Source organism: Notolepis coatsorum, assembly GCF_963971535.1.
Source record: "Notolepis coatsorum genome assembly, chromosome: 5".
In the NCBI taxonomy this organism is placed as follows: Eukaryota; Metazoa; Chordata; class Actinopteri; order Aulopiformes; family Paralepididae; genus Notolepis; species Notolepis coatsorum.
The window spans coordinates 133,563,366-133,579,191 of record NC_140169.1 but is presented as its reverse complement, the minus strand read 5'-3'; the positions used below and the strand labels follow the sequence as shown (position 1 = coordinate 133,579,191).

The 15,826-nt window shown below is 47.9% G+C and overlaps 1 protein-coding gene across 1 annotated transcript; it reads left to right on the top strand.

Annotated features, from left to right (window-relative positions):
- Positions 1-5,004: 5,004 nt before the first annotated feature.
- Positions 5,005-9,116, top strand: LOC311227934 (cysteine-rich venom protein; the record flags this gene model as incomplete). The annotated part of the gene is made up of 6 exons (XM_084313803.1): positions 5,005-5,103; positions 6,073-6,163; positions 6,814-6,956; positions 7,296-7,390; positions 8,505-8,587; positions 8,989-9,116. 6 exons carry the CDS (start codon positions 5,005-5,007, stop codon positions 9,114-9,116), a joined length of 639 nt encoding a protein of 212 aa, XP_084169929.1.
- Positions 9,117-15,826: the final 6,710 nt, after the last annotated feature.

Genomic DNA, 15,826 nt, shown 5'->3' with positions numbered 1-15,826 from the left:
GCATTACAGTCACCGATCTTCTTCCATCATTTAGTCGTCTGGTTCCTTCTCTGGAGCCAGGGGTGCTCCGTCCGAATGTATCTAGCCGTAGGCTGCTGACTTCTCTCGCCAGGAAGTCTGCTAGATCGAGGAGGTTCGGTTCGGGGCCATTCGGGTCTCTGTGGTCCCTCTGCCGCCTAAAGCGCTCCTGACGAGCGGGCGGCAGCTTCTCCAGAATCCTTTCCACATTTGAGTTGGCGTAAAGTTCATACTTCCCCTTCTCTCTTTGCGCTCCCAACATCCCTACCAGGGACTGCACTCTGATGGACAGGTCGTCCAGTGCTCGATTGTCTATTGCTGGGGGTAAGCGGTCGATGTGTCGGATCTCCTGGATCACGTAATCCCATATGCGCCCATACCTCTGGTCCAATGCTACCAGCGCTGCTGTGTATGGGGTGGTGGAAGTCGCGTAGGCGAGCGCTATATTATGTGCGCGGGGCACCTTTAAGTGCTGCAGTAGGATGGCGTATTTGTGGCGTTCATCCAATACATCCACCAACATGGTCTCCAGACACATGCGGAGTTCTGTATACTGGGCCCGGTTCTCTTGGGTGAAGTCGGGTACCATAGGCGTGCCAATGTATGACGCTGACTGTGGATACATCGGCGAGCGTTGGGGGAGAGGCCTCCTAGGCGAGTCTCCTCCCGCTCCTTGGTATGGGCTGGTACCGGCAGTGTACCATGGCCCGCTTGTCCAGGTGCTGTTCCTCGGTGCGGGTCGTGCGTCGTGCTCACCCGGGTATAGAGTCGGGGGTCTGTAGCGCAGCTCCGCGGGAGTATAGCTTGGGCTGTACCGGGCCTCCTGGTCCGGTAGAGTACTGTGCTGTCTTCGGGCGTGGTTCTCCTCCTCTTCCTCTTCGTCTTCAGTTAGGTCATCCAGTGCTTGTAGTCTCTGGTTTAGCCTCTCCACAGGATATGCTGCTCCTTCCCGGTTGCTAGGTCTCGCTTGGACCGGTGGGGGGAGGTGGTCTGTGGGGGGTATAGACCTCGTCTGTTGGTCAAGTTCAGGGTTGTTTACTCGGCTAGGGGATGCCGCCCTGGAGGTGTGTCTAGACGAGTTCCTGGAGCCTCTGGCGGAGGGAGAGGGTGTTGTCCGTCTGATCAGCTGTTCTATTAGTTGCGACTGCTGTCTGTCGCGCGCTGCGTCCCGTTGAGCACCGGCTCGTTCTCGGGCCACATTCTCTTCCATCTGAATGCGTCTTATTTCTAGACGTATCTGCTCGTGTTCGCTTCGCTGCTGGATCTGCAGTCGGTCGCGTTCAGCAGCGGCGTTCAGGCTGATGAGGAAGGCCTGCTGTAGGGTCCTCTCTGCCTCGCTGGGAGAAGGCGGTTGTATAGGGGAGCCTTCCCTCGGGGTACTCCTTGCGGAGCCTTGGAGTTCTATCTCCACGGTGCTCTCCCCGTCTTCTTCCGTGCCGAGTTCTCTCTCGGTAGCGTTGTATTCCTCCCGGGACTCATCGGGGACTACTTCTTCAGTACTGGCGGGGTGTGAAGTCATGTCTGGTTCCCACTGGTCCCCACCGTGAACTTGGTCAGTTACATTAGAGCCCGTAGGGGCCTCTATGGTCGGGGTAGTCTGGGCGTTGGGGTTAGACATACTTTTACTTTCTAGTTTTACCGTGTTTACTGTTAGTAGAAGACTAGGTTGTTGACTGACAGCGTAAGCCTCTAAGTACTGAGGGAGCCGTCGTTCGCGCTGCGGGCGTTGGTTAGGAGGATCGTTTCGTGGAGTGTTCATCATAGGCCATTTCAATATTAATAACACTATATTAATATTACACTAATTACCCTCCGGCTCGAAGGACCAATTGTAACTGAGGGGTACAATTCCCTGACTGTATTACTAGATATGATACTTACTACCACTACCTTTGTACTTAATATTCGGCCACCCAGTACACGGCATAAATATATTATCATAAACACTCTCACGTAGATGAAACGGATCCAACACAAATGTACGAAGTCGAAGTATGCGTTTATTACTACACAGCAATGGTGTGTAGAGCAAGCACTTAATCACTTAATTACATTTATGAATTGAAATAGTATGCACTTTTATGGCAAAGAGTATTCGTCGGTATATCAATAGAGAATGTCCAATCTCTGATGGCGCAGGTGGTAAATATACGACCTGGAATAGTTAAGGAATAACAGCAATGATACTTTAATGATTATATACTAGATACACTAAAGGGGGGTTAATCCGGTCGCTTGTAAGCCGACAGGAGTAGGAGGGGGGGGGGGGGTAGAATCCGGCTGCCTCGTCCGGCCAAGGGTATCCCAGGTGAACCCACTGTAGTGCCGTTCAATGCGCCGGCGATCCTTGGACCACAGATGAAAGCAGGTGGACTCTTTGTGGGCCGGCTCTCTCCGGTCCACGGGGGAGAGACGTGAAGCGACCTCGTCTTGCAGAGCGTCTCCTCACCTTGCGTCCTCTCCAGGGGGGGGGGTTCCAACACACAGCAGTGTCGGGGGTCTTTATCCATGGAATAATCAAAGTATACAAAGCATAATCCGTGCCTGGGAAGGCGGGCTGTCGTCGGTAGAATAATCCGGTATACAGGTCCACTCGCTCGTCGGCTCTGGGGCTCCTCGGGTGCAGCTTCACATGGGTCAACCACCCTGGGTAAGCAGCCAGTTCTCTGCCCGAAACGATGGGGTACTGACTACGGTAGTATTCTCACCGCACGAAGCACTATATATTAACAGACTATTATTAGCTTAATAGACTACGTCCAACTCGACGATATAGTGCCAAATATGACTATTCAAATATTAATATACACGATGTCTCAATACCGATGGTAGGCGAACTTGGCCTTACTCCCACACGTGGCGTCGCGGGGAGGCTTTACGTCTGTGACTCTATTGGAGGGTAAGAAACTGGACTGAAAAGAAAGTCCTACTTTAGTAGCGCAGTATATATACGCACTATGAACAAATAGTCCCATTAGTGGTGCGGTAGCCAGATTCCTACGCGGAACTAGGACTTGTTCGTACATGTGGAGCGGTACGTTTGAACTGGGTCTGAGGGGTATGGCAGCCTGGCACCAAGGTCTCGACCAATAGTAGAATGGAGACTATTATGGGATGTTCAGTAGGCTAGAATGGATATTCAATGCATATTGTACAAGGAATATACAAGGGATATCAGGGAATATTAGAGAATATACAAATACAATTAAATATATATATATAAATAAATATATATATTCGGTTTAATCTGGCCCTTCACAATACTTTCCTCTGGGGCAACTACTATACTATACTACTGTACTAACCCTGTACTAACCCTGACTGCAGCAAACGTCACCAGCCTTAACAGCAGTAGGTTGACAGTGACCTCACTCTACTGAACTCTGCCAGGAGAATGTATCTCACAAAAATGGATAAGACCAGAGAATATTTAAAAGACAACAGGCTGTCTTTATAGAATGATGTGATGTAATGATAAACACCTGTTGTACCTGAGTGAGTGGGGGCAACATCCTAAAGGGAGAAAGCTTAAGGTGGAACAGCTGTTAAGGTGGACTGGTTCTCCCTGCTACACATACAGTAAATATAGGCTTACAAGCCTGCTTCACAAAAAACAGTGTCAAGGACATTTAACAGGTGTTAAGAGGTTTGGTAACAAGTTAACATAACACTATCGTCAGTGAGGCCTTTCTCAGAAAGACTGTGAGATGTGTGTTCCCTTCTGCTGGTCAAACATTTTACATGCAGAGAGACGTTTTACTGCCAGGAGCGGCCCTGCTAGCTGCCAATGCAATGGCCTGATCCAGTGATCACCAAGCTGGGACGGACGCACGACAGATTGTCATTCTGTTCGGCGCCATGCATGGTCGCCTCCGCCGTGGGAGTGTGAACGGGTGAATGTGAGGCATAAGTTGTGAAGCGCTTTGGCTAAAAAGCGCTGTATTAATGTATAATATCATTTACCCTTTAACTTATCAATCTTATCAATGTTTGGTTTACTTAGATATCTTAACTGACTTCGTTATCACCAAATGTGACACCATTGTGTGTAGAATGAGCAATTACTTTCAACACAGCAAGGCCTGCCAACTTCTACCACACTGTTACCAGTGCATACACGGGCAATGTAAATACACAAGCCTGCTTCAGGAAAGAAAAAAAAAACACAAAGGGTCAAGGACTTTTAACAGGTGTCAAGTTAACATTACACTATCTTGTGTCCTTACTCTGAAAGATTGAGATGTGTGTTCACCTCTCACGTAGACACGGATGCAGGGGGTATATATACCACACGTTTGTGGCACACAGAGGTAGAACTGGATGCAACGATGAACACGTTGACTTTCCTGTGTGCTTTGGGTCTCTTCGCTGTGGTGCAGGTGTCTTGCGCCGTGATAGAATATGCACCGGAAATGGTACCAGTGAGTATACTCCAGTAATTTTGTTGCTGTTAATCTGAAACGGATTAATATACAATATATTTTTTATGCTTAATCTGTATAATAATCAAAGTGTGCTTTTGTCTATTTTTGGAACATATGTACTACTACAGCCACCAATGATTTGCAATTAACACCTGTCGTAATTGGCATTCTTCGTCCTCTTGCCCTTTGTGGGCAATCCACCAAGCCAAATTGTTTGTGTGTACAGATAATATACAAATAACCCTGATTCTGAAAAGTGAAAATTGAAAAGTCACTATACAGTAGTGACACCAAGGTGTCCGTTAGGAACTGGAATTTGTGCAAAATTGTTCATATTTATTTTCTATCTCTCCTCTGAACACAAAGGAGGTGAAGGAGATGAGCGAAAGCGAGGGTGAGTATCTACTTATTTTGAATTAGTATCTCATTATTTCTAATTTATTTGAGGAATATTCTCCTGTCATAAACATTGCTTTTTATCATTCTATCATTCTATCTTTCTATCTTTCTGTTGTTTCCTTGGTCCTTTATGTTTCTTTGTGTTGTGTCTACAGTAGAGCTCATGGCCGAGCTGACGAGATCAGACCAGACTGATATTGTGGAGAAGCACAACACCCTGAGGAGAGGTGTTCAGCCTACAGCCAGCAACATGTTGAAGATGGTAAAATACTCTTTATAATATCACTAGTGACATGTCATTATATTGTATGATGTGGTGTGATATGATATTATATTATATAATATATTGTGATATCTAATGCCTTTTTGTAAAATCAAAAAAGCATATTCCTTTATTGATCCCCCTGGGGACATTTGGGTGTCATAGCAGCGTGGGGGAGGGGAGGTACAGGTATGGTCTGGGTAATAGAAGAAAGATGTAAATAAAGGCAATAATTTTTTTTTTTAAATTAACAAATTAAAAAAATCTGAATATAGAAGTATGAGAAAAAGAAACGGTATATACACAAGGTGCAGGTCTGTACCCTAACTGGCATGATATTATGTCATATGGTCATAGTCCGAGCTGGTTTTAGTGGTTAAGAGTCAGACACACTTAGTGGTCAGACATTCCTAATAGTTCTCGAGTTCTGCAGCCATTAGTTCTCCAGCTGCTGGCAGCAGTCCATGCCCACGGCTGTGGAGCCTGATGGCTGCTGGCGCGAAGGACTGGCTTATAGGCGGCACATCTATTCTATGATGTGCTCTTTGGATAAGCACTGAAAACACTGAAATGCATCATATAAACGGGGTATTGCGTAACAGGGTTATACTGTATAGTGGTTATATGCTGTACTGCACTGGTGTGATGGGGTTATCTGTATCTAATTTATATATCCCATATAATTTTATTCAACCTCTTTATTTACAGTTGTACAGCCTTGGCCTATATTTTATTTCATAATTATATTATTCTATTGTGCTTAACTTGGCTCATATTTCATTTTATTTTACTCCACCTCTTTATTGTATTATCTGTCTGTCCGCTAATGTAGCACCGATAACGTCCAAAGCAAATTCTTTGTATGTGAAAACTACTTGGCAAATAAAGACCATTCTGATTCTGATCTGGTACAGTGATCACATACCGTACTGTGTGTGCTGATCTGTGTGCCCCTCTTCCCCCCCACAGAGCTGGAACAGGGAGGCCCAAGCCAACGCTCAGAGATGGGCCAACACCTGTTCCATGAACCACAGCCCTGACAGCGACAGAAAGATCAGCAGTACGCGCCTCCATATTTACTCACGCAGAACAAGACATGTGCAGAACAAGACATGTGCAGAACAAGACGCAGGCTGTAGAAAAGCCAGCGCCATTGCACGCAACGTTAACCCTTTCACTGCCACACTATACAAAGGGGTTAACGATTTCACTACCACACTACAGAAGGTTAACCTTTCACTACCACACTACAGCAGGTTAACCCTGTCACTACCACACTACAAACGGGTTAAGATCACACACAAATGTTTTTATCGACAGTATTCATTTGTACACTTCACTTTAGAAGGAAAGGGGGTGTCAGGAACAGGCTTCTTTCAAACAAAGAGTTAACTTCAGGCCGCGGGGAGCGAGGTGCAAATGCAGGAAGGAGTGTTGGATGTTTCCTAGATATCGCCTCTCAGATAGAATTGGACGTGCGACCTCAGGAAAGAGGGGCAGCGGGGCTTCGCTTCAATTTCCTGCCTTTCACAAAGACGGATCCGGAGACTACGCACCACGCGGACACATTTCCCTTGATGCATAATCATAAATCAGGGGGGGGAGGGGGGGCAACACTTATTGCTTTTCCATATGGCCTGTGTGTAACGGGAACCCATTCTCTCTCCTCCCCCCCCCCCCGCCCACCCTCCGCCCCCGCCCCAACTACAGCTAGTGGATGTGGGGAGAACCTGTACATGGCCAGCTACCAGAACACCTGGAGCAACGCCATCCAGTCCTGGTACGACGAGGTGAAGGACTGGAGATACGGACAGGGATCCATCAACGGAGGCGTGGTCGGACACTTCACCCAGGTGCGGTACAGGGTCACACTCAGGTGGAGGGTGTCACGCGTTCTAAGAACGATGTACCGTAACAATGGCGACTGGCCACTGAAACCTTTGGGAGTTCAAGGAGAAAATTCTAGTTTAATATTAGTCATTGAGAATGTCTACAAATTTTTTTGTATCCTTTGTCCTGTAGTAATATATGTGTTAAATGAACAAAACCATTCCATTGTGACAAAACATGAAAAATAACAAAACAAAACCAAAAAAGCACATGATCTCTCCTTTTAAACAAAGACCATATTGTGTGTGTTGATTCCATGAGCTCCTGACGATCCTGTGTCCTGTCTCTTCTCATGTGCGCAGCTTGTGTGGTACAGGTCCAACCAGATCGGCTGTGCCATGGCGCACTGCCCCAACTCCAAATACAAGTACTTCTACGTGTGCCACTACTGCCCACCGTAAGAGACGAGCACACACACATTACACTATAGAATCTCACTATGGTTTCATTCACAGCCATGGAGTTTTGTACTAAAATGTATCTAAAAGCAAAAACCTTAACAGACGGGGAGGGGGGAGGAGACTTACTGTGCAATATGCAATATTATGCAATTCATATATAGATTCATTACACACTGAGTGAAATATTTCAAGCCTTTATTTTTTTTTACATTTAGATGATTATGGCTTACAGCAAATGAAACCCCCAAATTCTGTTTCTGAGAAATGAATGAATATTACATAAGACCAATAAAAAAGAAAAAAATATATATTACAGATTACATATTATGTCTACCTACTAAAAAAGTATATGCACCCACTTGGTCGGGGCTCCTTTTGCATGAATCAATGCGGCGTGGCATGGAGGCAACCAATATATAACCTCAATATTCTAATTTATTGAGATGCACCTGTAGATTATTCACTATAAAAAATTTACTAATCCCTATGCAAAAGTGTGGAACATCTAAAGTATGCAGTTATTTTGTACCTTGTAAAAACTTGTTGAATCTTGTTGAGTAGCCTGCCATTTGCCTCACTGCCACAATGCATATTGATTACAGTACATGTTATGTCAGAGATCCTGTGTGATTGTTTATGATATCTATGGCTGTGGGATTCGAAGCTTCACTAGTCATGAGTTATTAACAGTGAATAATCAAAGCCCTCATTATTCCATGAGGCAGGTAAATGAGACTGTGGGGTAGATGCGTTTTTAGTTCTCCTAATTTTTTAGTTCTTTCCTCATTGTAGAAGAAGTGATTTTCAGAATAAATGTTGGATTATTATTCTATAGAAGCTTCTTATGAATGAATGAATTTTATTTGTATAGCGCTTTTTCAAACAAAGTTACAAAGTGCTTTACAGACATGTTAAAAACAGCAAACATCAGCAAAGGTGAAAAGATTTAATAGACAATAAAACGAGAGAAAAAGAGACAAAATACATTATGCTGATGTAGGGTCATTTTTGAAGTGGTAAAAAAAAAACATCAACATTTTGGCATTGAAGCATTTTGAATCAGCCCTATGATATCATGTTTAATGTGTGACGCCCTGGCCTACATTACAGTGGCAACTTCCAGCTCACCCACCCCTACAAGTCGGGACCTTCTTGTGGAGACTGTCCCAAAGCCTGTGACAACAAGCTGTGCAGTAAGTAAAGACCAAAGGAACACTATGCTGTAACACATGATGGAAATTAAATTAAGTAACTACATTAGGTTTGTCATGGGGTGTCCTAGTATAGGTGTACTTGCTTAATTTTGTTGTAGAAAATCATTCAATATTTGTAAAATAGTAGTAAACTGCCTAATAATTAATAATAGTATACATTATTATTATTACATCTATATTATTTGTTTTTATAATGTATACAGTGTCTCAAAACTCACATGTAGTCTACAAAGTTTTCATCTGCTATTTTGTCATTCCTTTGTGGATCCCTTAAATAAACCTATCTACCCCTACCTACTTATGACGTCATAAATCTGGATCATGTCCTTCGTTCGAATGCCTTCTCTCTCTCTCGCTCTCTCTCTCTCTCTCTCTCTCAGCCAACCCCTGTCCCTATGCCGACAAGTACAACAACTGCCCTGATCTGAAGGAGCAATGGGGTTGCAGCAACGGTGATGTTGCCAACTGGTGTCCCGCCTCCTGCAAGTGCACCAATGAGATCATCTGATTGACTGGCTGACATACAGAGTGAATACAGTCACAATTCTAATCAAGGGCTGGAAACTAAGTGAAGTGTAGCCTTCAGCTACAGTAGTGGCATGTTCCACCATGACTCTAATCATACCAATGATCAATAAAGCTCAGGCTACAGACTGTACTTCTTGTCCGTGTCGAATGGTGTTGTTGTTGTTGGTTCAAAATCATAGTAAACTGCAAGGATATATCTTGGGATATGTAGCCTCCTCATGTCGTTGGGCGTTAAAGACACGGTTAATGCATGAGGAGGAGAACTTACTATCAGGGACGTGCACAGGACTTTATAGGGGCATGTGCTCAAAGGCTGAAAAGGGCACTGGGCCTGTGCACGTGCGAAATGGGGGGCCCCCTTTTTATGCTTTTTGTGGGGTTTTGGTGATCAAATATTGAATATTGACTATAATAATCAGTGCAGGAGCTCACTTATCCTTGAAAGACACTTTTATCACTGACTTCTCCTTGATGACCCTCCCAGAGCTCGGATAGGAATGGGTCTGAGACGGCCAGAAGATGCAGAGCGTAGGGGTCTTGAGGGTGTGTAGTTAGAGACCATTATGATGAATTGAAAATGGGGGACCCTGATGTAAACAAGACGAAAGTCTTTCTCTGGTCTGCATCCCCTTAACAATTGTATGTATTGAGCTGTACTGTACTGTACCCATTCTGCAATCTGTTAATAAACTTTTCAATCAATCAATCAAACCATTGACCGGAGGTAGGTGGGAGCGGTTCCCTTTGCCGCACGGTATGCCAGGTCGAGGGCCTTGAAGCAGATTCGTGCAGCAATGGGGAGCCAGTGCAGGTCCCTAAGAAGTGCAGTGACATGGGCTGACTTCGGTAGGTTTTAGATCAGGCAGGCCGCTGCATTCTGAATGAGTTGAAGAGGCTTGGTGGCGGTGGCCGGGAGGCCAGCAAGCAGTGCGTTGCAGTAGTCGAGGCGGGAGATGACTGTTAATTGGACGAGGAGTTGGGTGGCTTCTTTTGTCAGGAAGGGGCGGATCCTTCTGACGTTGCTCAGGAGGAATCTGCAGGTTCTGGTTGTCGCCGCAATGTGAGCAGAGAAGTTCAACTGGTCGTCGAGGACAACACCAAAGTTCTTGGCGGTCGGGGATGCGGTAGAAACGGGCCGCGGGCCTGTGGCAGGAGCGGAGTTGGGCGGGCGGCCACGCCATCAGGGCTGAGCCAGCTCCACCGGCCCGTCCGGGGCCATGTGAGCAGGTTTTAACCGGTCCACTGATATCCGCTCCTGAATCCCCCCTTTGTCCACCACAAAGTTCTTGGGTCCTGCTTCCAGGACACGGAAGGGCCCATCATATGGAGACTGGAGTGGAGAACAGTGAGCATCGCGGCGGACGATTACATAACCGGCCGACATCAAGTCCTTTGGGATGTAGGACTGGGGAATGCAGTGATGTGCAGGCACGGGGGCGAAAGTGCTGGCGGCGTTGCGGAGGGCCAAACGATGAGTTGCAGCTCACCAGGGGGCTGTGGCACCTGGGAGGAACTCCCCAGGGACTCTTAGCGGCTGGCCCAATACGAGCTCGGCAGAAGAGGACTGCAGATCCTCCTTTGGGGCCGAGCGCAGGCCTAGTATGACCCACGGCAAATGGTCGACCCAATTACTGCCTGTGAGAGCAGCCCGGAGAGCAGCCTTCATGGTGCGGTGGAAACGCTCACACAGCCCATTTGCCTGCGGGTTGTATGCCATGGTGCGGTGGAGTTTTACCCCCAAATTCTCAGCCACGGCGTTCCACAGCTCTGAAGTGAACTGGGAGCCCCTGTCGGAAGTCAGGTCCGATGGTGTATCGAAACGGGCAACCCAGGTGGAGATGAATGCCCAAGCCACGTCAGCCGACGTGGTAGATGCCAGGGGCACGGCCTCCGGCCACCTGGAGGTCCTGTCCACCATCGTAAGGAGGTGAGTGCACCCCTGGGAGGGGGGCAGCGGACCCACCAGGTCCACATTAACGTGGTCGAATCGCCTCTCTGGGATGAGAAATGGCTCCAGCTGGGCCTTAGTGTGCCGGTGCACCTTGGCACGCTACACAAGAGGCTGCCCACCCCTTGATGTCCTTCCTGAGGCCCGACGAACTTGGCCCCCACCAGCTTAACCGACGCCTTCACCCCCGGGTGCGACAAGGCATGAATGGCATCATAAATGCAGCGGCGCCAGCCAGTGGGGACCATCGGGCAAGGTCGGCCCGTGGAGACACGGCACGGGCGGCACGGTGGTACAGTGGTTAGCACTGCTGCCTCACAGCAAAAAGGTCCTGGGTTCGAACCCCAGCAGGGGGCCTTTCTGTGTGGAGTTTGCATGTTCTCCCTGTGTTCGCGTGGGTTTCCTCTGGGTACTCCGGTTTCCTCCCACACCATAAAGACATGCATGGTAGGCAGGGACTACAGATGAAAACTAGCTCATTAGCTAATTCTGGCACATTTACATTGATGTGGAAACTGAAGATGTTGATTAATGTGCACTGTCCCTGGGTAAAAAAATTCAAAATAACTTAACTTAAACTTAGGAGCGTGGCCTTAGAATAGAATAGAATCTTTATTGTCATTGTTGGTACAACGAAATTTAGTTTGGAACATCACCACTGGCATACAAACATAAAATATAGCATGTGCAAAATAATAATGTCAATAATAATAATAATAATATATAATAATAAAGTATCAATGTCCCAATGTCCTCAATAATAATAATATACCATCAATGTCCCAAGTGCATTTAGTGCTAGTGCAAATAAATAAATATTTCAGTGATAGTCCAGTGAGTTAATGGAAGGAGGGGGGGGGGCGTTGACTTGTTACCGTCCTGGAACGCCACATCTTCCAGTCTCAGTCCTATCGCGGCCGTCCTGAATGCCTGGATGTCCATGTCCATGCACTGGTCAGCTACCATGGCCTCGTAGTCCACACCCAGGTGCACAGTGTTGACCCGCACTCGGGAGAGGCAGTCAGCCACCAGGTTGTCCTTGCCCACCATGTGCTGAAGGTCCATGGTAAATTCAGAAATGGCAGATAGTTGGCGCTGCTGCGGTGCTGACCATGGTTCCGTGGTCTTGGCCATGGCAAAGGTCAAAGGCTTGTGGTCCACAAAGCTCTCGTTGCTGAAAAAGGCCAGAGGCTGCCAGGCGCCGGCCACCCACTGTTCACACACCGCCCCACAGCATAATCCGAGGCATCGGTCATGAGGGCTATCGGAGCAGCCGGGTATGGGTGTGCCAGCATGGTAGCATTAGCGAGAGCAGCCTTAGCATCCTCAAATAGCCTCCTTGTAACTGAGGGGTACAATTCCCTGACTGTATTACTAGATATGATACTTACTACCACTACCTTTGTACTTAATATTCGGCCACCCAGTACTCGGCATAAATATATTATGATGAACACTGTCACGTAGATGAAACGGATCCAACACAAATGTACGAATTAGAAATAGGTCTTTATTTCTACACAGCGATGGTGTGTAGAGCAAGCACTTAATCAAATCAATCACATTTATGAATGGGAATTAGTATGCACTTTTATGGCAAGAGTATTCGTCGGTATATCAATAGAGAATGTCCAATCTCTGAAGGCGCAGGTGGTACATATACGACCTGGAATAGTTAAGGAATAACAGCAATGATACTTTAATGATTATAGACTGGATACACTAGGGGGGGTTAATCCGGTCGCTTGTAAGCCGACAGGAGTAGGAAGGGGGGGGGGGGGTAGAGTCCGGCTGCCTCATCCGGCCAAGGGTATCCCAGGTGAACCCACTGTAGTGCCGTTCAATGCGCCGGCGATCCTTGGACCACAGATGAAAGCAGATGGACTCTTTGTGGGCCGGCGTCCTCCGGTCCACGGAGGAGAGACGTGAAGCGACCTCGTCTTGCAGAGCGTCTCCTCACCTTGCGTCCTCTCCAGGGGGGGGGGTTCCAACACACGGCAGTGTCGGGGGTCTTTATCCATGGAATAATCAACGTATACAAAGCATAATCCGTGCCTGGGAAGGCGGGCTGTCGTCGGTAGAATAATCCGGTATACAGGTCCACTCGCTCGTCGGCTCTGGGGCTCCTCGGGTGCAATCTCACATGGGGTCGATCATCCTGAATAAGCAGCCAGTTTTCTGCCCGAAACGATGGGGTGCTGACTACGGTAGTATTCTCACCGCACGAAGCACTATATATTAACAGACTATTATTGGCTTAATAGACTACGTCCAACTCGACGATATAGTGCCAAATATGACTATTCAAATATTAATATACACGATGTCTCAATACCGATGGTAGGCCGAACTTGGCCTTACTCCCACACGTGGCGTCGCGGGGAGGCTTTACGTCTGTCACTCTATTGGAGGGTAAGAAACTGGACTGAAAAGGAAGTCCTACTTTAGTAGCGCAGTATATATACGCACTATGAACAAATAGTCCCATTAGTGGTGCGGTAGCCAGATTCCTACGCGGAACTAGGACTTGTTCGTACATGTTGAGCGGTACGTTTGAACTGGGTCTGGGGGGTATGGCAGCCTGGCACCAAGGTCTCGACCAATAGTAGAATGGAGACTATTATGGGATGTTCAGTAGGCTAGAATGGATATTCAATGCATATTGTACAAGGAATATACAAGGGATATCAGGGAATATTAGAGGATATACAAATACAATTAAATATATATAAATAAATATATATATTCGGTTTAATCTGGCCCTTCACAACAGCCACCCCCTGATTGGTCCCAGACCTAATCAGTTAAGCAGAGACAGATTAATCGCGTTGTCTATTTACACATAAGGGTTTGCTGTAGGGGTCAGTCAACTTCACAAAGTCATAGGGTTATAGGGTCATGGTCATCATCGATTGTGTCTGGGAGTCGGGGCAGTTCTATGAGCCTCGCAACGGGACGGGTGTAAGTGCGACCCTGGACAAGCACTTCAGCTGCTCGGACCTTGCCGTCGGCACCGGTGTCACTTTGCTTACGCGGCCGGCCGGCCACATAGCTCTGGGCAGTGATTGATCAATAATCATGACGACTGTTCCTTCTGTCAAATTGTCTCTCTCCTTTACCCACTTCTGGCGGGTCTGTAGAGACGGTAGGTAGTGCAGTAGGAAACTGCTCCAAAACTTGTCGGCTAATACTTGGCTGTACCTCCACATTCGTCGGCCGTTCACTTCTTCAGGCCGGTACATTGTCTGGGGTAATGCAGGATCTAGCCGCCCCATCAGGAGTGTGTTGGGGGTAACTGGGTAGATAACAGTGCTCAATCCACAGAACACAGGCTTCTTATTCTCAGCCTCCTCCTGACTGGCTTTCCTCGGGATAGGCGTGGGCCACTCTCCTTCCGGGAGCTTTAGGAATGCTGGGCCGTCACTGTAGACATTGCGACGGGTGAGGTCATCCAGGGGCATCCCCCGGGTGATGACGTCAGCTGGGTTCTGTTTTGTATCAACGTAGCGCCACTCTGTTTCTCCGGTTAACTCTTCGGTTAAGTCTTGAATCTCGGTGACTCTGACTCCCACGAAGACTTTGTACTTGCATGAGTCCGATTTGATCCAGGCGAGTACTGTCGTGGAATCTGACCACAGGATTGTTCTAGACACCGGTATGGTGAGCTCACGTTGGATGAGCGTGGCTAGGTGCGCTCCGGCTAGGGCTGCGCAGAGCTCTAGACGTGGGATAGATTGTTGCTTGCGTGGGGCTATTCTCGAGCGGGCGAGGACAAATGCTGTGTAGATCTCTCCCCCCTTTTCTTGGGCCCGCAAGTAGGCTACTGATCCGTATGCGACCTCTGAGGCGTCACTGAAGACGTGTAAGTCCATTTTACATGTCTCTGGCCTCACCGTGGGTGGGAAGTAGCTTCGGCGCATATTAACGCCTGGGAGTGAGTGGAGCTCCATCTCCCACTCTCTCCAGGTGGATGCAAGGTGTGCGGGAATGGGGTCGTCCCAGCCCTGGTCCTTGTCCCACAATGCTCGTACAATCATTTTTGCCCTGGTGGTGTACGGTAGAATACATCCTAGCGGGTCATATTGTCGGGCGAGTGTTGTGTACACACTCCGTCTGGTGGTCGGCGCCGCCGCCGGCCTTCCCTGGTCCGTAGTCAGGGGCTTGTGTCTGTAGTGAAGCGAATCTGTTTTGAATCGCCACACCAATCCCAGGGTCATCTCCTGGGCTTCTCCCGGGATTGTAGCCATCCAGGTCTCGCTGCTGGCTGCCTTGTCCTCGGAGGAGAGGCTGCGCAGTACTTGCGGATCGCTGCTGGCCCACTGCCTGAGATCAAAGCCGCCTTTGATCAATGAGGCGCGGAGTTTAATCAGGAGAGCCTCGGCTTCTTCCTGGGTTGAAAGGCTTTGTAGACAGTTGTCTACGTAGAAGCTGTTCTTTACGCTGTGTCGGACCTCTTCGTCCGCTGCTGGGTCCTCTGCTACATGTTTCTGTAGTGCAAATGTAGCACAGCAGGGGCTGCACGTCGTTCCGAAGGGGAGGACTTCCCATTGGTAGATGGCTGGGTGCTCATCTCCTGGCTTCTCTCTCCATAGGAACCGTAACAGGGGCTTGTCCTCCTCTACTAATCTCACCTGCAGGAACATTCCTTTAATGTCCCCGCTGATGGCCACCTTTTCCTGGCGGAAGCGGAGTAGAACGCCGAGTAGGGAGGGGCCGAGTGTGGGACCGGGCAGTAACTCTTT